The sequence below is a fragment of the Dama dama genome, chromosome 31 (assembly GCF_033118175.1).
Source record: "Dama dama isolate Ldn47 chromosome 31, ASM3311817v1, whole genome shotgun sequence".
In the NCBI taxonomy this organism is placed as follows: domain Eukaryota; kingdom Metazoa; phylum Chordata; class Mammalia; order Artiodactyla; family Cervidae; genus Dama; species Dama dama.
This window is the reverse complement of record NC_083711.1, coordinates 30082635-30107361: the sequence shown is the minus strand read 5'-3', so window position 1 is coordinate 30107361 and position 24727 is coordinate 30082635. Positions and strand designations below refer to the sequence as shown.

Sequence of the window (24727 nt, the reverse complement as noted above, 5' to 3'; positions counted from 1 at the left end):
AAATATTTTAATACTATTTGATCATTACTTGTATAAAAATATTAAAACACAGTGTAGCATATTTAAATATCATGTTTATTGGGCCACAAGACCAATACACACTTATGCAAGAGCATGTATAAAACTGGAGCATCTGAGGGCATGTAATTTACACACAAGAAAGCTGAATCTACATGATAATAGATACAATCAGATTTGACTGACTACATGATTTAAAGTGTGAATGTGCAACAATCAGATGGCTTTAGATCATTATATTTGTATCATTTATAAATAATATGCTCACGTATATATATTCACTATCAGTGGCTTGAGGGAGTAACTTCTGTGGACCCCACAGCCCCCAGAGTGGGTCGGGGGGGAAGAGGATACAGGCATGAAGTAGAAACTCAGGTGTCTCCAGGTTCAAGGCTCCCAGCCTTCTCAGGCATGGGGTAGGTCTGGGGACAGTGGCGACCAGAGTGTTACTGAGCCTCGGTGCCTGGGCAGAGGGAGCCCAAGCAGCCCGGCCTGAGCAGAACATAAACTCACCACTTCAGCCAGGAAGAAGGCAAGGCAGGTGCATTCTGCATTTTCCCAATTTCTAACCTTCAAAATGTGTAGAGCACTTTTACATATAAACAATCACATAATCTTCATAAATTATGTGAATTAAAATACTTTATCTTCATATTTTGGATTAAAAACTAAGCTTCAGTAAAGTTAAACTGTACCACAATGATTATAAAATCATAAAGAGGGAATATGGCTTTAGAATTCTTTCCTTTTCTCAGGGGTGTGTGTGTGTGTGTGTGTGTGTGTGTGTGTGTGTGTGTGTGTGTGTGTGTTTACACGGTCAAGTGTGTTATAACTGTATCATGTTGCTCTACATTCACTTTAGAGTTTGGGATGTTTTCATCCAAAAGTCACTTTTAAGAATCAAGGAACTCTAAGAGTAGAAATTTATTGTATAGTTGTTCGGGTGTGTTAGTCACTCGGTCATGTCCAAGTCTTTGTGACCCTATGGACTGTAGCCTGCCAGGCTCCTCAGTTCATGGAATTCTCCAGGCAAGAATACTGGTGGAGTGGGTAGCCATTCCCTTCTCCATGGGATCTTCCTGACCCAGGAATTGAACCCAGGTCTCCCGCATTGCAGATAGATTCTTTACTATCTGAGCCACCAGGGAAGCCCAGTTGTATCACTGAAAGTGAAAGCTGAAAGTCACTCAGGAGTGTCTGACTCTTTGCAACCCCATGGACTGTATAGTCCATGGAATTCTCCAGGCCAGAATACTGGAGTGGGTAGCCTTTCCCTTCTCCAGGGGATGTTCCCCATCCAGGGATCAAACCCAGGTTTCCCTCATTGCAGGTGGATTCTTTACCAGCTGAGCCACAAGGGAAGTCCAAGAATACTGGAATGGGTAGCCTATCCCTTCTCCAGCGGATCTTCCCAACCAGGAATTGAACCAGGGTCTCCTGCATTGCAGGCAGATTCTTTAGGGACTGAGCTGTCAGGGGAGCCCAACTGTATCATTATTAACTGATAAAATATGATGGCAATTAAGTCCTGGAACCATCCTGATATGGGATGAGGCAGTGGCCAGAACTTTACCTTATCCTTTCCACTACTGTCTTTACATCCCACAAATTAAGGGGGAAGTGAGTCCAACACAGAGCACTGCACAAAAGGAGAAAGATAAGTTGCCCATCCATACTGACACGCTAAAACTGCTGGCGTTGGGTGGAAGAGAGCTGTATGGGAATCTGGAAGAACGAAAAATGACAACGGCTGAGGGGAACTTCCTGAGAGGAACCTCCTCTGAGATGGTCTTACATGAGTTTTGATCAATAGGTTCTTTCAATTTCTTCTAAAGTGTTTTCTATCTCTGGCAAAATTTTCAGACTGCTTGAGTCTTTTAGTCATCATTTCCTATTTGTCCAGGAAATTCATCTAAAATTTGGACTAACAACAGAGGGTGTTAGGAGCAACACCAAGGGGTCCCTTCCTAAGACCTACAGGACTCCTTGGGAATGCCTCTGGAGAGTCTAGAACGAAAATATCTCTAGGGAGTTCCCTAGAATTCCTTTGGGAATGCACAGACTAAATTCTTAGACAAAGAACTCAATTTCTATTTGTTTAAGGGGAAGTTCCACTCATTGTTTCAGAACCTAGAGGCATGAGCTTGCCCAAGCTTGGACCAAGTTCTAAATGAGAAAAGTGGTGCATTCAATTCAATTTGCTTTTAGCAGAGTCTAAGAGATCATGCTGCCCCGAGAGGGTCCTAGAGGACAAATCAGGACACAGCAAAGATCAGACAGGTATTGCTTTTTTCTGCTATTTAATGTATTATTTCCTGTCTAATTCCACTATGAGGGAATCCAGAGGGATGATGGAAGAAAATATTTCTACTGCTCTTAAATGGAAGCATGTTTAAATTAATGATAAAGAAAAGGTATTTATACTATCTATTTATGAAAGGGGGTTGAAACTGGTTTCTAGACTAATTAATGACAGAAATATTTTTGACTATTGACATGTACCCAGGATGTTCTAACTGCTTTATAGATATACTAACTCAATTATCTCAACGTAGCTCGATGTAAGAAAGCATACTTCTGTTAAGACATTTTAAACAGCTGCAGGTTAGACTTTTTCAGGTAATTTAGTTCCACTGTATTGTATCTCCTCTATGTAAGATATAATTTTTTTAAAAATTAACACTCAAAAACAGAATGTTCTATTAAAACATCTGAATCTCTCTTATTTTTAGAATCAACTGGTCTCTTTTTTAGAAATAAAATGCATTCAACACTGATAACAAGAAAGGCAAGACAGACTTTGAGGACCACCAGAGATGGGGAGCAGAGATTTCAGAAAAGCAGTCAAAGCTTGCACTCACCTGGCTGCCTTCTTTTTGCCAAAAAACTGCTGGCTGTGGGTTTCCTTTAGTTTCACAGGGAAATGTCACTGTCCGACCTTGAGCGACAATCTGATCTCTTGGCCTAACCACAAACTGTGGAGGAGCTATAATTTAAAAGGAAAGAAAGTGTGTAAATATAAACTGTTGACAAAGAAAAATACATCAAAGGGAAAATCTGATACGAGGGGGACTGCTCAGTGCCAGACAGAGGCTACAGATGTTGATTTATTTTTAAGTATTTCTCAAAACACAATGGGAAAAAAAAAAGAGCACTCTATCAAATGTGAGGAAAGAAGTAAATGTATTAGTAGATGCACTTTATTTTACTCATTTTTTTTAGACACACTTTAAATGTACATTGTAAATCTTGCAGCCCATATACTTGTTAAAGAAAAAGTAGATTTTTAATGATATCGAAAGTTTTTAATAAATAAACATGGTTTCCCCATATGGTTTTGTATTTTGAATGAAGACAGAAAAAAGACACTGCATTATTCAAGTATCTACTTCCTGTGGCATCAATCTATTGACAAACATGAATTGCTCTTACAATATTTGCAAGATATTGTACTAGGCACAGGGATACCAGGAGGCATAGAATATAATCTCTATTCTCAAAGTGCTTAGAGTGCTTATATTCTAGATTTGAGAAGTTGAAGTGTTGAAAACATCAAATTGAAGGTATGGGAATTACATAGAGAGATAACTAACACTATACAAAAACACATGAAAGTGGTTGACTAATTAATTTCACTTAGACTAACACATATTGGGCATTTATTATGTTCCCCTACTGGGCACTAGAAACTGAAAATTATTCAAAATATTGAAATATCAATAATCTCAGATATGCAGATGACACCACCCTCATGGCAGAAAGCAAAGAGGAACTAGAGAGCCTTTAAATGAAGGTGAAAGAGGAGAGAGAAAAAACTGGCTTAAAACTCAACATTCAAACAACTTAAGATCATGGCATTTGGTCCCATCACTTCACGGCAAATAGATGGGGAAACAATGGAAAAAGGGACAGACTTTATTTTCTTGGGCTCCAAAATCAGTGCATATAGTGACTGCAGCCATGAAATTAAAAGACAGTTGCTTTTTGGATGAAAAGCTATGACCAACCTAGAAAGCATATTAAAAAGCAAAGACATTACTTTGCCTACAAAGTTATGTCTAGTCAAAGCTATGGTTTTTCCAGTCGTCATGTATGGATGTGAGAGTTGGACCATAAAGAAGGCTGAGCGTTGAAGAATTGATGCTTTTGAACTGTGGTGTTGGAGAAGACTCTTGAGTGTCCCTTGGACTGCAAGGAGATCCAACCAGTCCATCCTAAAGGAAATCAGTCCTGAATATTCATTGGAAGGACTGATGTTGAAACTGAAGCTCCAATACTTTGGCCACCTGATGTAAAGATGTGACTCATTGGAAAAGACCCTGATTCTGGGAAAGACTGAAGGCAGGAGGAGAGGGGGATGACAGAGCATGAGATGGTTGGATGGCATCACCGACTCAGTGGACGTGAGTATGAGCAAGCTCCAAGAGATAGTGAAGGACGGGGAAGCCTGGCATGCTGCTGTCCATGGGGTCACAGAGCTGGACACGACTGAGTGACTGAATAACAGCAACTCGGCACTGAAGATACTCAGATAAAAGCATCTGCATTGCAGCCATGAAGGTGCTTACACTCTAATAGAAAAGACGAAACATGATCACGATGAAAACAATAACGAAATGAAAACAACAGTTCTGTAAGACTGTGGTAAAATCAATGACAGAGGTACTCTCAGAGCACAGAGAAGCCCTTAAATTTTAGCATACATCATAAATGTCCTAGGACTTCAGGAAGAAGGGATCCCTTTGTGTTATGGTAGCTGTGAAAGGCTTTATGCAGGGCATGATACTATGGAGATTGGAGGAAAGAGTGGCATTTAGAGAAGTGGAGAGATGAACACATTCTAAAGAAAGAAGATAACTGAGCGAAGCATAAGAAGCAAAAACACATCTAGTATACATTGAGTAATGCAGGAGGAATGGGGAGTCCCCACTGCAGAAACATCACTGGCTACAAAAAATAGATTTGTATCAGGCCCTTCTTCTCAGTCTAAGAAAGGCCTGAGAAACCAAACTGAGGATTTTATTCTGGTTGCTTTTAAGCTAAGGAGTGATAAATGCAAAGCAAAAAGTTTGGAATCTTTACCCCTATAATGAATGTAGTCTATAGTTTGTGAGGGAGACAGATTAGTCAATAAAGTAGGTTGTTTAATTGAAAGACCAGTAAAATGGTGCAGGCAAAACCAGTGATACCACGGTATCAGTAACTCCATTAGAAAATATAGGGATGGGGTAAAAATGCTAAGAAAGTTCAGGTTTAAATTTGGGGCTAATTGTAAAGAGAAAGAAGAAAGTGAAAAAGAGGACAGTATGTAACAGGAAGTTTTCAAAAGGACATCATCTTCATAGCAAAACCCACTCCTGATGAAGAGAAAACAGCAGCTTTATTCCATGACTTTTCTAATCATTTGTTTCCAGTGTAACTCCTTGCTTAATACTAGAAAACTTCAGACCAAGAAAAAAACTACAATGAACTCTAATTTTTAGAACCCGGAGTACAAGGCTACAATCCTAATATTTGAACTCTGAAGAGTTTTAACAATAGCACCATTCATTAAAGTCCTTCACCCAGAATTCTTCCAGTTGTTTAAGATTACATAACTGGAGGTTCCAAGAGTAGAGTCAGTGTAGGGTAGCCTCAAACATCCACCCAATTACTCATCTTTACAAGAAGACGAGCATAGAAACAGCAGCGGCAATTTTTTTTTCCCCAAAATACTTTACTGAAACTTCTAGCGGCTTATTTTTCAGTGTTCTCTTATACTGCTTCCTAATTCAACACACTCAACACATACATTATGGGCTGAAGGAATAAATCTACTAAGTGAAATGTTCTTCTACAAATATAAATAACAGAAGACTCAGTTTAACAGGATGGAGAACCCAGATTTATAGACCTATTTGAACAGAACGTGGTTTATGTTGCCCTATATTTTCAGGAGATTACTTGCTTCTTACAATCTTGTTATTTCTACACAATTCCACTGAATCAGTAGAATCATTGATTTTTGTTCTCTATGTTTTCTAACAAGAGTGATAGTTTAAATCAATGTTACAAAATTACTTTAGGAATGACTCTTAAAACACTGCAGTGTCCATTTCTCAATAAAGATGTGAAACCACCAGATACTTACACCAAAAATATTAAGATTGGTCTCTATAATCTGTAATATCTAAAGAAAAATTATATATATTAAGAAAAATTTAAAGATAAATGTGTATTTCTTTACTTCTTTTAGTAATTCTATGAAAAAAGTTTACTTCCAAAATGGACATTAAGTAAGTAAGAAGTACTGAGTAACTTAGCTTGTATCTCATCATAAAAATAAAAGTCAGTAAAGTAAAAATTAGTCTTTGATAAAAATCACATATACAGCTTATTAGTTCATTTACATTGCTTTGGACAAGAAATAATCTAAATTGACTCTCATAAGTAGCTAGTAAAATAACAGTAAGAATTTAGAACTTCCAGATGTTCAAGCTGGATTTAGAAAGGCAGAGGAACCAAAGATCAAATTGCCAGCATCTGTTGGATCATTGAAAAAGCAAGAGAGTTCCAGAAAAACATCTACTTCTGCTTTATTGACTATGCCAAAGCCTTTGACTGTGTGGATCACAACAGACTATGGGAAATTCTTCAAGAGATGGGAATAGCAGACCACCTGACTTGCCTCCTGAGAAATATGTATGCCGGTCAAGAAGAAACAGTCAGAACTGAACATGGAAAAACAGACTGGTTCCAAATAGGGAAAGGAGTATGTCAAGGCTGTATATTGTCATCCTGCTTATTTAACTTATATGCAGAGTACATCATGTGAAATGCCAGGCTGGATGCAGCAGAAGCTGAAATCAAGACTGTTGGGAGAAATAACAGTAACCTCCGATATGCAGATGATAACACCCTTATGGAAGAAAGCAAAGAAGAACTAAAGAGCCTCTTGATCAAAGTGAAAGAGGAAAGTGAAAAGCTGGCTTAAACTCAACATTCAAAAAACTAAGATCATGGCATTGAGTCCCATCACTTCATGGCAAATAGTTGGGGAAACAATGGAAACAGGGACAGACTTTATTTTTTGGGCTCCAAAATCACTGCAGATGGTTACTGCAGCCATGAAATTAAAATATGCTTGATCCTTGGAAGACAAGCTCTGATGAACCTAGACAGCATATTAAAAAGCAGAGACATTACTTTGCCAACAAAGGTCTGTCTAGTTAAAGCTATGTTTTTTCCAGTAGTGATGTATGGATGTGAGAGTTGGACTATTAAGAAAGCTGAGTGCCGAAGAACTGATGCTTTTGAATTGTGGTGCTGGAGAAGACTCTTGAGAGTCCCTTGGACTGCAAGGAGACCCAACCATTCCATGCTCTAGGAGATCAGTCTTGAGTGTTCTTTGGAAGGAGTGATGCTGAAGCTGAAACTCCAATACTTTGGTCACCTGATGTGAAGAACGGACACATTAGAAAAGACTCTGACGCTGGGCACAATTGAAGGCAGGAGGAGAGGTGAATGACAGAGGATAAGATGGTTGGATAACATCACTGACTCAATGGACATGAGTTTCAGCAAACTCCGGGAGTTGGTGATGGACAGGGAAACCTGGTGTGCTGTAGTCCTTGAGGTCACAAAGAGGTGGATACAACTGAATGGCTAAACTGAACTGAGAGCCCCATATGCTCTATAAAGTCCTTCTTTTTATAATTTTTAAAATGTAATACCTCAGAATACACACTATTAAAATCCTCAAAGATTAAATGAAAGTAATGAAAATATATTTTATAATTTAAAGCATATTATACTTACTCTGTTTATCAATCATCCATCTATCTCAGTAAAATTACTAACTGTATTTTAATTATTTAACTACAGACTTCTTGTATTTGATTTTTCAAGCTTTCCAAAACCTTTGGGTGGATGATTTTTCAAAATACTTTTGGAATCTAGATCCTCCAATTTTAACACAATGGCTAAAATATTACCCCTAAAATAAGGATTGGCAAATAACCACATCTATCTATCCATGTTTTGGAAAATATATGATTCATCTATTTACTCCTTCAAAATGTATTAGCTAGCTACAAACTATTAGCAGACTATACCAAGTCTGCTTGGCATAGGAGATAGAAAACAAAATAAAAAACTGTTCAGAGCCTATGGCAGAGACGTCCAATTAAATAAACAAATAAAAGCAAACACCACAGAGCATGATTTGAATAACAGAAAAATGCAGAGGACATTGGGGAGAAAAGATTGGAAGAACACACAGTAGATAAAGTAATGCTAAGGGAAGAACAGAAAAGATATTGGGAGATGGCTACATCTGAATGTGTTTTGAAGCACAAGTAAGATTTCAGGAAATGGAGAGGTGTCGGGTCACTTGGGACAAAGGGAGTCAGAAGTGATATAGGTGGGGTGTGATAATTTATACTAAAGGAGCTTAACTTTTGCCCTAGAAAGTATGGAGATCTGTTCAAAGATGTTTATGCAAGAAAGATATAGCAACAGTATTAGAAAGAATGTTCTTCCTAAAAGAGAAAAGGCAGACATAAAACTGAAAAATTTCAGCCAGTTGGAACAGAAAATCCACTTGATAACTGCTATATGTACAGTAGCACTTAAATATAATATTTTATAGGAACTCTTAAAGGACAAAGAAATTCTGCAATATTTACCACTGATGACATAATCTAAAAGACCAGGAAATCAAAGTTTCTCGAGTTTTTACCCAGTACTGTATTTTTAAAGACTACTAACAAAAATTGCTATCAGCATTTGTGCTATTCATGTTATAAAATATCCTTTCATGTGATAATTGTTTATTTTGTCCTTTTATTCCAAATTATAAATACACTGTATTTCTAATGAATCAAACTGTTTCTTGTCACTCAAACTAAAACCACACTCATCTCTTTGAAGCTAGATTCACCTTTTCATTTTTAAAATTAAAAAATAAAATTGAAGATATAAAGGAATTAAACAAAGCAAAAGATTTTAAAAGTATTCAAGCCTCTGAAAATGTACATCCTTTCTTATTGTCATCAGAAGTTGAGCCACTGGAACAAATTACATCAATCACTTTTACTTCTGTAGACTCTTCCTCTGCCCAAGATCTATACTGTAATCTTTTGTGAAGGGATAGCAGATGAAGGAATTTATTTTTGAGGGTTTTTTTAAGATTTTTTTTTTTATGTGGACCATTTAAAAAATCTTCATTGAATCTGTTTTAATATTGTTACTGTTTTCTTTTTTGTTTTTTTAATGTTTGGTTTTTTTGGCTACAAGCCATGTGGGATCTCAGCTCTCCAACCAAAGATCGAACCTGTACCTGCTGCATCGGAAGGCAAATCCTTATCCACTGGACTGGCAGGAAAGTCCATTTTTGAGGTTTTAAAAATGAAAAACTGCATCAATAATTCTACTGATAACACTTCACAGTTTCAGTATTGCTGCCAGGTGGCACTGAAAATGATTTGAAAAGACAATACTTGGCTGATGGCACCAATGGGAGGGAAGAGGCAGAGAGGTGGCATTTTATCAAGCACAATAGCACAATGAGTGTGCTCCACAGAATGGATTTTCTATGATGGCTCTCATTAGATATTAAAAAAAAAAAAAAAAAACAATTAGGTCCTCAAGCTGACAATTCAAAACACACATTTAAACCCAAATACGAACTAAAGAATTAGAGTTATAAATTCCAGAAGAATATGCTGGTTATAAAAATGGCAATTCTTTTATATATTTCTAAGACAGAAGACTATAAAATACATATTTACGTTTTTTTCTACAACCCAAAGCATTAGACAAATCTCATATAACTACAATATAACAACCTACTTGCTTAATCTGTTATAGCGATTATACCTTACTGCTTCAGCAGCAACAAGAAAGGGGATGAAGAAAACAGAGAGACAATTCAATGTTCAAGTGCACATACACAGGTTTAAAAGAATATCTCCATGTGAAAAGTGCACTGGGGGATTTCCGGAAGAGTAGACCCAAATATAAAAAGGTCAATTAAGATGGGAGGTCTGGGACTGTTCACCCAAAACTGTGTTTTAGAGAATTTAAATACAATACACAGTAAATTAGATTTGATTTCTGCTAAATTATGCTTTGATACTACATTCAGCCCAAGCTGGCTTCAATCAAAGTCACGCCACGGCTCTGTTATGCTAATGCCCGCTGGTGTGAGTGAGTGGGTGATATGGAAATCAGATGGCAAACATGAGCAGGAAGCCTACGCTGAGCATGCGGTGGGCTTGGAGATGCAGGATGGGGGACCTTAAGGTTAATCACATCATGTTCAAAGCTGTTTTTACAGGAAAATATGACTTTCTGTGGCAGACATGAACATGGAGACAGTCATGAAGCAGTTGCATGCATTAATATGGGACAAGGCAGTTACAGGAACACTCTGCGGCTCTTTCTTTAGGTATAATTTTGTGCCTGAGTGAATAAGCTTCTTATTCCATAACACTAAAGATTATGACCTTTGCATCTTACACTCAGGTAAAATTTCTTTTTTGCTATTTAGTATTTTTGCTGATTAAATTCCAGGATTTTCTAAAGCATATTTGAAATGTACATTCTTTTATCATTTGCTTATTTCAAAGACTTGCTGAGTTGAAAACTGTTTAATACAGTAACAATAATTAAAATCAATTGAGTGCTTATTAAGGGCCAGAAGGTGTGTTAAACCTGTGGATACAGGCATTATCTCATTTAATATTCACAGAGCTCTATGCCTTAACTTCTACCATTATGACGTAAAGACCAGTAAACTGGACTCTTATTAAAGGCTTTTAAAGATTAAACCAATAGATAGGAAGACAGATTTCTGATCCATTTGATAGTTGGACATCTTAAACATGTGGTTCACTTTAAATCATATGACTGAGAATTTATATCTATTACCAAACACAAGGGTAAAAATTATATGCTATGGTTTCCAATGTGGTATAATATTGTTAAAGCCATAACATGTTTTCCTAAATAATTGCAGTTATTGGTAAAGCACATAAAACCTATAATCTTGCTCTTTCTGTACCACCTGTAAGTATAACCTTTCTGAAGTACACTTATTTCAAGCCATTCTTCGTTCAAAACCCACAGTGCCTTTTCTATTGCTTGCCATTGACATGCTTGTAAGTCACCCTCCTCTGTGTATCATTTTGTCTTCCATCAGCTGTCCCAGGGCTTTATCCGGATGCTCACCTCTGCTCAAACCAGCTCCAACATTTCACCAGACTTTCAATCGCCCGCATACGCATTTGCTGGTTTTAGTGATTAATCCGTCTTGATATCTATTAGTCTTTGATCCATCTTGTCAACAACGATTAACCCGAACACACTCTAATCTTGTACTTTTCTTCTATTCTTCCCACTTTAAGGCATTTTCCCTTGCTTGTCTTATTTCTCTATCGACCCCCTCTCCCCCACCCCACCTGAGTGCCTTCGTTCTTCTGTTCCATTGTAAGCTCTTACTGGTAAGATATGCTGTCTACTATTTTTGCAGTGGTATAGTATCTCTATTTGGCCTGGAAAATCTCCAAATACTGAACTCTAAATGAATAATTTGGAATAGAAAATTAAGGGGAAAAATTACTTTATTATTATAGTAATCTGGATGGGGAGACATCAAAGAAAATATGTTTGAAACTATTTCCTAATTGATTTTAATATGTCGTTCAGTACATCACTTCCACTGCACCAAAAACTTACTGTAAAATGAGTAGCCAGCACCCTGGAGTGACAAAAGAAACATACAAAAAACACAGGTACTATGTAACAACCAATTCTAAAGTTCTCACAAAAAAATCAGTTAATAGGCTTAGCCCCACCAACAAGAAACAGCAAGAATTCATTTCATTAACATGAAATGTAGAACAGGACTTGAATATTTACTCAGTAATCAGAATAGGTTGGCTTCTAATTGATAAATGACTGTTCCTTGAACTTATTTAATTCTATTTAATTTTTACTATTTAACACTTCACTTGATTTCCAAAGAACTTCTGTTAATAATATTGGAAATGCATAATGTCATGAAAATATTTGATTTGAAACTTATTAACACATAATCCATTTCAGGGGAAGCAATGCATTTATAATGAAAAATATAATTTGGGATATAGGATTTAAAATGATCATTTTTATAAACCCAATTTAATCACATTTTATTCATTTGTCACTCTTTTTAAGAAATATAAACTATTAAAGTGCTAAATTACCTACCTTTCCAATTAATCATTTTCTTACTAAGTCCACGGCAATAATCCCTGTAGATGAGTGATGTGGTTTCTTTTCACCAGTGCCTTCCTTCTAACTAATATTAAAAATTCTTGTTCCATAAAACCAATATCTATACCTTTTTCAACAATAATTTAATAATCTACCTCTCTATATGTGATGTACATTATATACATGCTTTTTTAATGTCAAACTGAAAAAGCAAAACTACTAGTTTACTGTTTCCATAAATATGGAAAGTAAAACGGTAAAAAAAAATTGAATGACGCAAATCACAATCTTTAGATACTTTGTCTATTTAAATTTCATATGCTACTCTCCATTTATGAGAAGTCTCACATGTACAAACTGCATTCAGTCCTTGTATGTGAGTAAAAACCTGTTCCAATTATGCAGCTATACTCTTTATATTTTTTAACCACTGTTGTGGAATTTATTGATTATGGGAAGACTAATTTTTGTAGGTTCATATAATATTGAAAAATAAAGTAACTCATGGTCATTCAAAATCTGTTAACTAAAGCAGGCTGTGAAGCTAGTCAAACATGTTCTATAATGTAACTACAAAATAACGTTAAGTGGCCTTCTAAATTGACTGTTTCAGTAACTGGGAAAGCAAGTCCAAAGAGCATCAAAGGTACTGAGTTTTGGTGGTAAGTGGGACATGCAAATGAAAAGCATGTGTATGCTTTGTAATAGTGATTAAAACCATGCTCTTCACAATTTGTATGGAAATACAAAAAACCTCGAATAGCCAAAGTAATCTTGAGAAAGAAGAATGGAACTGGAGGAATCAACCTGCCTGACTTCAGACTCTACTACAAAGCCACAGTCATCAAGACAGTATGGTACTGGCACAAAGACAGAAATATAGATCAATGGAACAGAATAGAAAGCCCAGAGATAAATCCACAAACCTATGGACACCTTATCTTCGACAAAGGAGGCAAGGATATACAATGGAAAAAAGACAACCTCTTTAACAAGTGGTGCTGGGAAAACTGGTTAACCACTTGTAAAAGAATGAAACTAGAACACTTTCTAACACCATACACAAAAATAAACTCAAAATGGATTAAAGATCTAAATGTAAGACCAGAAACTATAAAACTCCTAGAGGAGAACATAGGCAAAACACTCTCCGACATAAATCACAGCAAGATCCTCTATGACCCACCTCCCAGAATATTGGAAATAAAAGCAAAAATAAACAAATGGGACCTAATGAAACTTAAAAGCTTTTGCACTACAAAGGAAACTATAAGTAAGGTGAAAAGACAGCCCTCAGATTGGGAGAAAATAATAGCAAATGAAGAAACAGACAAAGGATTAATCTCAAAAATATACAAGCAACTCCTGAAGCTCAATTCCAGAAAAATAAATGACCCAATCAAAAAATGGGCCAAAGAACTAAACAGACATTTCTCCAAAGAAGACATACAGATGGCTAACAAACACATGAAAAGATGCTCAACATCACTCATTATTAGAGAAATGCAAATCAAAACCACAATGAGGTACCATTACACGCCAGTCAGGATGGCTGCTATCCAAAAGTCTACAAGCAATAAATGCTGGAGAGGGTGTGGAGAAAAGGGAACCCTCTTACACTGTTGGTGGGAATGCAAACTAGTACAGCCGCTATGGAAAACAGTGTGGAGATTTCTTAAAAAACTGGAAATAGAACTGCCATATGACCCAGCAATCCCACTTCTGGGCATACACACTGAGGAAACCAGATCTGAAAGAGACATGTGCACCCCAATGTTCATCGCAGCACTGTTTATAATAGCCAGGACATGGAAGCAACCTAGATGCCCATCAGCAGATGAATGGATAAGGAAGCTGTGGTACATATACACCATGGAATATTACTCAGCCATTAAAAAGAATTCATTTGAACCAGTCCTAATGAGATGGATGAAGCTGGAGCCCCTTATACAGAGTGAAGTAAGCCAGAAAGATAAAGAACATTACAGCACACTAACACATATATATGGAATTTAGAAAGATGGTAACGATAACCCTATATGCAAAACAGAAAAAGAGACACAGAAATACAGAACAGACTTTTGAACTCTGTGGGAGAAGGCGAGGGTGGGATGTTTCGAGAGGAATCAGGTGGAGAGGGAGGTGCGAGCGGGGATTGGGATGGGGAAGACGTGTAAATCCATGGCTGATTCATATCAATGTATGACAAAACCCACTGAAATGTTGTGAAGTAATTAGCCTCCAACTAATAAAAAAATTAAAAAAAAAAACAAAAAAAACCCATGCTCTTTAATTTATAGTCACAGATAATATGCTTCTTCTTGAAAATGAGCAATGTAAATATAGAAAATGAAATAATTCTACAACTATCTAGAAAAAATAGAATGCCTTTGCAAAGGATAAGTTCATTTGTTTCAAAATACCTTGCACGTTTAAATCTCATCAGCAAGCATGTAAAAACAGAGTTAAAATAAACAGCTCCACCACACAGCTTCATTGGACCCTGATGCTGGGAAAGCTACAAGGCAGGAGGAGAAGGGGACGACAGAGGACAAGATGGTTGGACGGCATCACCAACTCAATGGACATGAGTTTGAGCAAGCTCTGGAAGATGGGGAAGGACAGGGAAGCCTGTCTGGCATGCTGCAGTCCATGGGATTGCAAAGAGTCAGATAGGACTGAGTGACTGAATACCAACTCCGCAGACATTTTGTACCTAACCTTATTTATTTTTTTTTACCGGAAGCCCCAAAGTAATAAATTTGTACTAGAAATAAATTCAGATGTTTGTTGGTACTTTAACTCATAGAATAGCATTTAATTATTTTAAGCATTTACTGGTTTTATTTAGCATCAGGGTCTGAGGGTACTAAGATCTCTGTTCTCTGGAACTTACTGCCTATCAGAGGAAACTTACATGAAAATAATCAACGTAAGGAACATGATAAGTGTAATACAGGATGTCCCACCATTACAAAAGTAACTTGACTTAGTTCTGTCTCCGACAGTTGGGGAAAGCATTGAAACAGAAAAAGAGAGAGTAAGAGATAGATTTGTTCTTTAGAGATAAAGCAGCTAAGAAAGGAAGGGGGTGACGTTGTTCCTCACAGAGGTAAAAACACATGCCTTATGTTAGAGACAGAAGTTTTCTGGATTGCACCAATGTACTATTACCATCACCTGGATGCACTGACCCCTTTAGAAAATCAGGTAAATGTTTGTTAAACTGAAGGATTATGCTTGCTGGAACCATGTATTATTCTATGTAAATGGTCTGTACTGAATTTAGCAAGTCCAATTTAATCCTCTAATGGTATTAACTATTTCTATATTGCAACAAATTTAATAGTTAACATAAAGTGTTTTTTTGGGCATGTTTACACATCTTTTTATACTTTAGGGTATGTGAAATTACTAAAATAGATTTGCACTTCAACTATAGGCAAGTACAGGAAATCATTACCTAGAGGAAATCATCCTAAAATCTAACATGTGATTTTAATGAACTCTTAAATTCTCTAAGTTATAAATGGAGAAAAACTTAAACAAATTCTGATTTTTGAAAATCACATTTTCCCATATCATTCTGTCCTTCATCAATAGTAGCTTTGCTTCTGTACTTTGCTTTCCCGACTGAAATACTGAGAATACAATAAAACAGTAAAATTTTGTTTTCTTTAAGAGACTGTTAATTTCCAAGGAAAATACCATTAACATTAAAACTAATGAATTATTAACTGCAACAATATTTACATTGTTCTTTTAAAAGATCTCATTTTCACCAGTGGAAGAAAAATAGTCAAAGGAGTGGTTAAAAAAAAAAAATCCTCTCTAGATACTAACTATGAAAACTAGAGTCCCCAGTATTGCAAGCAGAAGAGGTTGTAAGTATGGAGGTGAGGAGGGAAAACTATAGCTTAAAAAAGGCTCTTCGTGTAAATGGTGAGACAAGACATCCATTTTCACTCACTTAACCTGTCAACTTGCCAGAACTGTCATGTCAGCACTCCAGCTAAACCACGAGGGCTGATCACATCCCATTATCTCATTTTTTAGAAAAAGATTTCTTGAAGATGCCAATCAGAAAAAAAAAAAAAAGAAAAAAAGGCGGGGGGGACTTGCAACTAAGGAACAAATGTACTGATGCTGAAGTGCTGCTTAGTTAACGGAATTTTAATATGCAACTGCAATGTTTCTTAATAACATTAATTACACGCTTAGTAAGGCACCATCCTAACTCATTAGTGCCTTCTTTTTTGTTGTATTTTATCTCCTACTAGCAGAATGGGGACTATATGATTGGCCTGTTACCATTAATGTTGCTTAATCTTTTTATAGCACTATTTAAAGCTGCTTGCATAAACATTTTCTAGGCAAGTATTACCTATGTGTGCATACGTGTGTATCAATTAACTGCACCAACACTGGCGTACCCCTACCATGTGTAAATGTCATGCTAGACCTAGAGGCAGCAGAAAGATAAACACAACAATGTATTTACTGACAAAGAGCTAATAGTTTTGTAGGGGAGATGAAAATAATATCCTCAATAAATCTAGGACGCAATGTTTGTCATAAGAGATATTTAAAAAGGCATTCAGAGATATTTTAATTCAAAATTTAATTTAATTTAATTTGGTAGTTTATATATTTTTAATGAATCTAATTATGTAGTATTCCCTTGAGTGACATTTCATACATTTTAAAAAGTAGTGTAGTAATTCAAATGTCATGCATATAATATTTAGGTGTAATGTACATCAAGATATATATTTTACAATATATATAAATATATGTAAGGTGGTATCTTTCTGTCAATGAAATATTGTAATTTTTGAAAGTGAAAATTTCTCTTAGAAGGTGTGATTAACACATTAATGCTATTTCTTTCTGACAATAGCCAGTGAAGTCTTCTAATACTAATGTCATAATACTGTTTCTACTCCTCCCTGGTGGTCCAGATGATAGAGTCTGCCTGCAATGCAGGAGACCTGGGTTTGATCCCTGGGTTGGGAAGATCCCTTGAAAGGAATGGCAAGACCCACTCCAGTAGTCTTGCCTGGAGAATTTCATAAACAGGGGAGCCTGGCAGGCTATAGTCCATGGGGTCACAAAGAGTCAAACAAGACTTTTACATTACTGTGATATTTGATATTTATAGTACTTTATTTTTAAGTAAACATGCTGCTTATTTCATTTTTATTTGAAAAGAGTCCAAAATTAATGAGTTTTTTATTATTTAGGTTAAAATTACAAGGTTTTAATATTTAGGGTAATATAATGAAATAAAGGCTTTTTGCTCTACCTTCCTCTATTGAATGCAACAAAATAAATGAATAATATGGAAAAACTACCATAACACCAAACCACAAATTATGAAGTCCTCTTGCCAATCACGGCTGAATCTGGAGGAAAATGAGGACAGGAAATGAACAATAACTAGACTCAATCCACAATCCTTTATTAATACCAATTTCACAATTAGTATCTGTCAACACTGCGAGAGCCCATTCCATCACCCCTTGATAGGGAAAAGGAGATTGGGAGTTAAGAAGGAGACTTGGGAAATGTCTCTCATCTCTCGATGACTTCAAAGTTAACCAACTAAAATTCACAAGTCGGGAGAGAAGGTACTGAAGGAAAAAAAAGACCCAGATAGGCAAAGTTTAAGGTGGCCCCCATGACCTTCACTTCCTGAAGTTACTCCCATGATTGTTACAAGACAAAAGAGACTTTGTAGATGTAATTAACGTCACTAATCAGTCTACCTTAAGTTAGGTCTTAGGGACCTTAAGGATAATTTAGGGGTGTAACCCAATCACAAAAGACCTTTCAATCATGGAATTTTCTCCAGCTGATAGCAGACCAGGAAGTGAGAGGTAAGCCAAGCCCCTGAAGGATTCAAGGGATCACTGCTGACTTTGAAGGCTATGGTAACCATGTACAAAGGTTAGCAGGCAAACTGGGAGCAGCTTCTAGCTGGCAGCAAACGAGAAAATGGTGATGTTGATGCTACAAAGAACTTAATACTGCCAACAAACGCCATGAATTCTGAAGTGGATTCTTCTGGAGAGTCTCCAGAGAAGGGCTCAGCCTGATCAACATCTTGACTTGGCCTATGAGGTGCTAAGAAGAGGACTGAGTTGAGCCTGATTGGACTTTAGATCTACAAAACTGTGGCCTAAAAAATGGATGCTGCTTAAAGACAGAAATATAGATCAATGGAACAAAATAGAAAGCCCAGAGATAAATCTAGCACCTATGGACACTTTCTCTTTGATAAAGGAGGCAATAATATACAAAGGAGAAAAGACAATTTCTTTAACAAGTGGTGCTGGGAAAACTGGTCAACCACCTGTAAAAGAATGAAACTAGAACACTTTATAACACCATACACAAAAATAAAATCAAGATGGATTAAAGGTCTAAATGTAAGGTCAGAAAATATAAAACTTCTAGAGGAAAACATAGTCAGAACACTCTCTAACATAAATAACAGCAAGAGCATCTATGACCCATCTCCTAAAGTAATGGAAATAAAAGCAAAAATAAACAAATGGGACCTAATGAAACTTAAAAGCTTTTGCACAACGAAGGAAACTATAAGCAAGTTAAAAAGACAGCCTTCAGAATGGGAAAAAATAATAGTAAACGAAACAACTGACAAAGAATTAATCTCCAAAATATACAAGCAGCTCATGCAGCTCAATACCAGAAAAATAAATTGCCCAATCAAAAAATGGGCCAAAGAACTTAACAGACATTTCTCCAAAGAAGACATACAGATGGCTAAGAAACACATGAAAATCTGCTCAATATCACTCATTATCAGAGAAATGCAAATCAAAACCACAATGAGGTACCATCTCACACTGGTCAGAATGGCTGCCATCAAAATGTCTATAAACAATGCTGGAGAGGGTGTGGAGAAAAGGGAACCCTCTTACACTGTTGGTGGGAATGCAAACTAGTACAGCCACTATGGAGAACAGTGTGGAGATTCCTTAAAAAACTGGAAATAGAACTGCCATACGACCCAGCAATCCCACTTCTGGGCATACACACTGAGGAAACCAGATCTGAAAGAGACACGTGCACCCCAGTGTTCATCGCAGCACTGTTTATAATAGCCAGGACATGGAAGCAACCTAGATGTCCATCAGCAGACGAATGGATAAGCATGTTGTGGTACATATACACAATAGAATATTACTCAGCTATAAAAAAAGAATACATTTGAGTCAGTTCTAAATGAGGTGGATGAAACTAGAGCCTATTATACAGAGTGAAGTGAGTCAGAAAGAAAAACACCAATACAGTATATTAATGCATATATATGGAATTGAGAAAGATGGTAACAACTACCCTATATGTGAGACAGCAAAAAAGACACAGATGTAAAGAACAGATGTTTGGACTCGGGGGGAGAAGGCGAGGGTGGGATGATCTGAGAGAATAGCATTGAAACATGTATATTACCATATGTGAAATAGATGACCAGTCCAAGTTTGATGCATGAAGCAGGGCACTCAAAGCTGTGAACTGGGACATCCTACAGGGATGGGATGGGGAGGGAGGCGGGAGGGGTCCAGGACGAGGGGACACATGTGCACCCCGGCTGATTCATGTCAGCGTATGGCAAAAACCACCACAATATTGTCAGGTAATTAGCCTCAAATTAAAAGAAAGAAATTTTTAAAAACGGGTGCTGTTTAAGTCCCTCAATTTGTGGGCACTTGTGACACAGCTGTGGAAAAACTAGTATACCTAAAAAGCATCTTCATTACAAAGCAGGAAGTATGAAGGAAGATGAAGAGGGTTTTATATGGAATATAGGGAGCCAGTAACCTAAAGTGGTCTGCTCTGTACTACTAAAATGACTAGCATACCAAGAAGAAAGTAACATGTTTTTTGAGAAAATATTCAAGATAAGAGTCTAAGTAGAGTTTACTGAATGACCTGATACTTTTCACTTTCTCTTCTCCAAACATGCAAACTCTAGTTTTTAGCCATTAACTAGATGGTTAATCAAATAGGGACTAAAACAGGATCTATGAAAAACTAAATAAAATAAAACTATATATTAACTAATTACTTATTTAATGAATGACAGAAAATAACATAATCATTAGTCAAAAGGAGATAAAACATCTATATCTTCCAAATATAACATAAGGGAACAGAAAAATACTTTAGAATAAATAGCTGTTTATAGTCTAGATAGAATTATATACAACAGGGTCACTCTTAAAGACACAAACAAAAGTTCCAAAAAAGAGGTTGAGGGGTTAAAAGACAAGTGGAGAAGAATGCTTTGTTCAAGCTTACCAAGGAAATTAACAAAAGTTAAAGGCATATAATTGAGAAATAGGAAAATGATAACGGCAACTGAAAAAGGAAGGTGATAAATAGTCATTAAGAAAACAAACAATATGAAAAATGATGTCAAAATTATTATAGAGAAGTTAACAAATATGGAATTGAGACAAAGGAAAGCCAATATAACCAATGTATTTGAGGCAAAGAACTGAGAAAGGAAAACATTCAGAGATAAAACAGAAGAAATCATGCTGAAATAGAGTAAATTAAAGCATGAATCTGCAGATTTAAGGGATTGTGCTGTTCTAGGAACATTAGATACAGGTGATCGGGCTCAAGGTATAACCCAGCAAAGTTATTGGAAGAAGGGAATATATTGATATTCATATTAGTATTTATAAAAGGGTATACCACTGAGTATAAAAATATTTTGCAAACCTTGAATTTCACTACAGAATTATTCAATACGAAGACAATTGAAAGTCTGGGAAAAAAAATATGACTCAATAAATTTATACCTACCCTTCAAATTAGAGGCATTGAACAGACACTGTCAAACACAAAAGATGCTTCCAAAAGAATCAAGTCAATGACTAACACCTGCCAAGCATAAGAAGTAACCAGGACTTGATTTTTCACTTTAAAAATTAGCATTAGCTAAAGATAATTTAAATGTTTCACATTATGGGAACACTGTTAGAATATACACAATTGAATTCATTTTTAACCTACTATTTAATCAAAACATATGGAGCCACGAAAAACGTGATACTTAATAAAAATTAAATGGGAGTCTGCATAAAGTAGCTAATTAGTGCCAGGTGCAGGAAACATTAAGGGCTCCTAGGAGAGAGATGATCACTTCAGGTCTTGGGGTAACAGCTTGTCCAAAGAAGGAAGGTTGCAGAGAATAAAAGTATAGGTTTCCTCCTAAGAGATGCTTAGGATGTCTTCTGCAGAAAAGCTGACCTTGACATGAGAGGGTTCCTATATAGTATCTATCTAGTTTCTGATTAAAAAAAGAAACTGGAATATTTCCATTATTAAGTTAAATTATATCCAGCACATTGTTTTCCAAATTTCAAGGTGGAGTGGAGGGTGGAGTTGTTGAAAACCAGTTGCATTATTTTTAAAGTAATTATTTTTAAAGTTATATCTGCTTTACAGTATAATATTCTCTGAATGAATTTTTCCAGGCACTCACTTTTTATTGGACCTTTTAGTGACCTCAATAAAATGCTTCAGAGCATGTTATAGGAAAGAAAAAACTCCACTTCAACTTGAAATGGAACTTTCTAAAATGAGGTTATGTTAATTTTCGTGTTTAAACAAAGATTGAAAAAAATATGTCCCTATAGGTTTCAGTGGCTGCATCTTCAAAATGATAATAATAAAAGATGGGAATTTTTCCAAAAACATTTACATGCCTCTATACTTACACACTCTTGTGTGGCCAATTATATTCTATAGAAAGAAACATACTTGTGAGTTACTAAATTAGGAAATAATTGGAAGTTTCTATAATGTTGTTTATTGTCAATTTGTTTTTGATATGTTAAATGAGTTTCACCTGATATACTCAGCTTTCAGTTTCCATACTGGAGGCAATCAGTATGTGGCAGATGGTACATAAGACACAAACCGAAGCAGGCCTCACCATCACATGCAAGGCAGCTGGTAGATTTGACAGTTCTTTTCCAAATTACTCATCATGTTTTGAGTTGCTGCTAGGAAAAAAATGTGTTGCCCATCTCCAAAATAGATGTTCTTTTTTATTTTTAAGCTTGGGAAAGACTTCCAATAGAAAACAAGACAGATGGGCATAGGAAGCAAGATGTTTATCCCTATTTAGAATCTTTTCTTCTGTTAGTCCCCTCATCATAAGTTTTCCAAACAAACAAATGAACATTTCAACATTCAGACTTAACCATGTCCTAGGATGTACTTTTGCTTCTCATATAAAAAATGCCTTTGGGACAGGAAAAAGTCAAAATCACAGAATGGGCTGGTGGATTTTTAATGATTACAGTGGTATTTGTCAAGATTCTGTGGTAAAGATAACTAAGGAAGTTAGATTCCAGGACTCTTGGAGGTGTTGATGACAATGCACGTGAGTAAGTGAAATCTGAGAACACTTTCTTCCATTGGCACTTATGTGATTGTTTGCTTTCAGTAAGATTTTTCACATTGAAGACCCTCAAACTCAAGAGTGTTTCTTATCCTCTCAAAAGTACAGGAAAGAAGGAGTTTATTCCCACTGTAAATTGCATAGAGTTTCCAATTTTTTGATTCAAATGCAGATTATAAGAGTTATCCAGTTTGGAAGCTTACAATGATATCTAAAAGGGCTTTCCCCCACAGACTACCAAGCTTATCTGGTATGTAATATAATGATTGATTTCTGAATCTATAAGTATTCCAGAATCTGCATGTATTTCTAATTTTCTTTTAAAAGCTTTAGACAGGAACTACCCACTGAATTTTCTCTAAATCTTATACATTTGGTACATATTTCTTCACATAGTTTATACGAGCATTGAAAGATGGATTTTCCTCTGCTTTCTACTTCGTAGAATACTGCTTATGTTACTGCTAAGAGTTTCAAAGTTAAAAAACATTTAGTCTACTAACAAATATTAATAATGTAGTTTTCTAGCATTTGAATATTTACTTGATTCAAATATTAGATTTTTACTGGATTTGTATCTTCTAACCTTACAATAAAAGTTGCCATATCTATAATTCCTGAATTAAAATTGATGTAAAAAATTGATGCAAAGAAAAAGCAAGCTAATTTCCTCATTACCAGTCTTCTTTGGTGATCCAATAAGAGCATATCAAACATTCAGTTTCCCAAATTAATAGTAGTTGTCAAATTTAAAGTATAGTTCTTCATATCTCTGAACATTGTCATGTCATTCAGGAAACATTTATCAAGTGACAGACTTTCCCAGAATAAAGTACAATGTGTCAAGAAGCTATTCTTTAGTTCTGTCCAATGGGAATTTAAGAAATCATTTCGAAAAAGAATAAAAACAGAAATAAATTTTGAATTGCCTTGTAGGTAACAAATACATCTAATACCCTGCATACATCATATTTTCTAATCAATGTATTTTTTATTCAAGAGTTTTTATATATTGAAAATTATTAACATATTGTTCTATGTTTTGGGAACTTGCACAATAATAAAGATCAAGTGGTCATGGTTTATTGGCATAAATTTTTTATATACAAAGATCTATAATTTAATGTGATTTTTCCTGTTAATTTGCAAGGTTGTTATTTTATTCTTTCCCATTTACTGCTTAATTTTCAATGTCATACCATAAATATGTAAACTTATCATTAATATGAATTCTTACAAATGCAAAAACTATAATATATTCCTTAACCTTCTAAAAGCATCAATTTTAAATAGCAATGATCAATTAAATAATGATGTTTTAAGGAAAAAACACCTACAGTTTATGTTGAAATTGATGATAAACCATAAGTATATTCCAGAAATACTGAAATGTGAAATAATATGTCTCAGAAACTAGAAATGCGTTAACCAATGTTGACATACAAAACTTTTCACATATATGGTCAATGTTGAACTCAATTTATTCCTACATCAGTTTTGATAAGTAAGGACTTTTGTTTCAACTTTATATAGGAAGTGACTGGGGATTAGGAATGTTGAATAACTGACAAAGGAAGAACTTCTTGGAAATAGCAAAACAGAAATTCAGATTAGGAAGCCAAAGTTCTCTTTAGTATTTGCTATCTATATAAGAAGACATTACAGAACAATAATGTCTGTGAATGTTTCAACCAATGGGGGAAAAAGGTTATGAGTCTGGATGACTATATACCAAATGCCAATAATGTCAAGCCAGTATATTAACGAAGCTTCTGAAGTTAGGTGAACCAGTTATATAGCTCTGTCAAATTGAAAAACCTATTAAAGTACCTCTTGGTACGTTAAAGAAGCAATCCATTTAAGCATATATCTATTTATTTACTTTTAACACAATTCCCAAAATTTCTTTTATTCAAACACATTTCTTGATAGGTTAAGCTAAACTTTAAGAGAAATGCAGAAAGTTTATTAAAAAATATTTTATCTTTGTTTAAAAATCACCACTTAATGCAAGCACAAGCTGTT

General features: G+C 35.6%; 1 protein-coding gene across 5 annotated transcripts in view; it reads right to left on the bottom strand.

Moving 5' to 3' along the window:
* ROBO2 (roundabout guidance receptor 2) overlaps positions 1 to 24727 on the bottom strand; it is a 643927-nt gene that overhangs the window by 115908 nt on the left and 503292 nt on the right. For all 5 annotated transcript variants that reach the window (XM_061133903.1, XM_061133902.1, XM_061133905.1 and 2 more), the window contains exon 8: positions 2880 to 3004. In XM_061133903.1, the coding sequence (XP_060989886.1) occupies positions 2880 to 3004 (125 nt within the window). The remainder of the gene's footprint in view (positions 1 to 2879; positions 3005 to 24727) is intronic.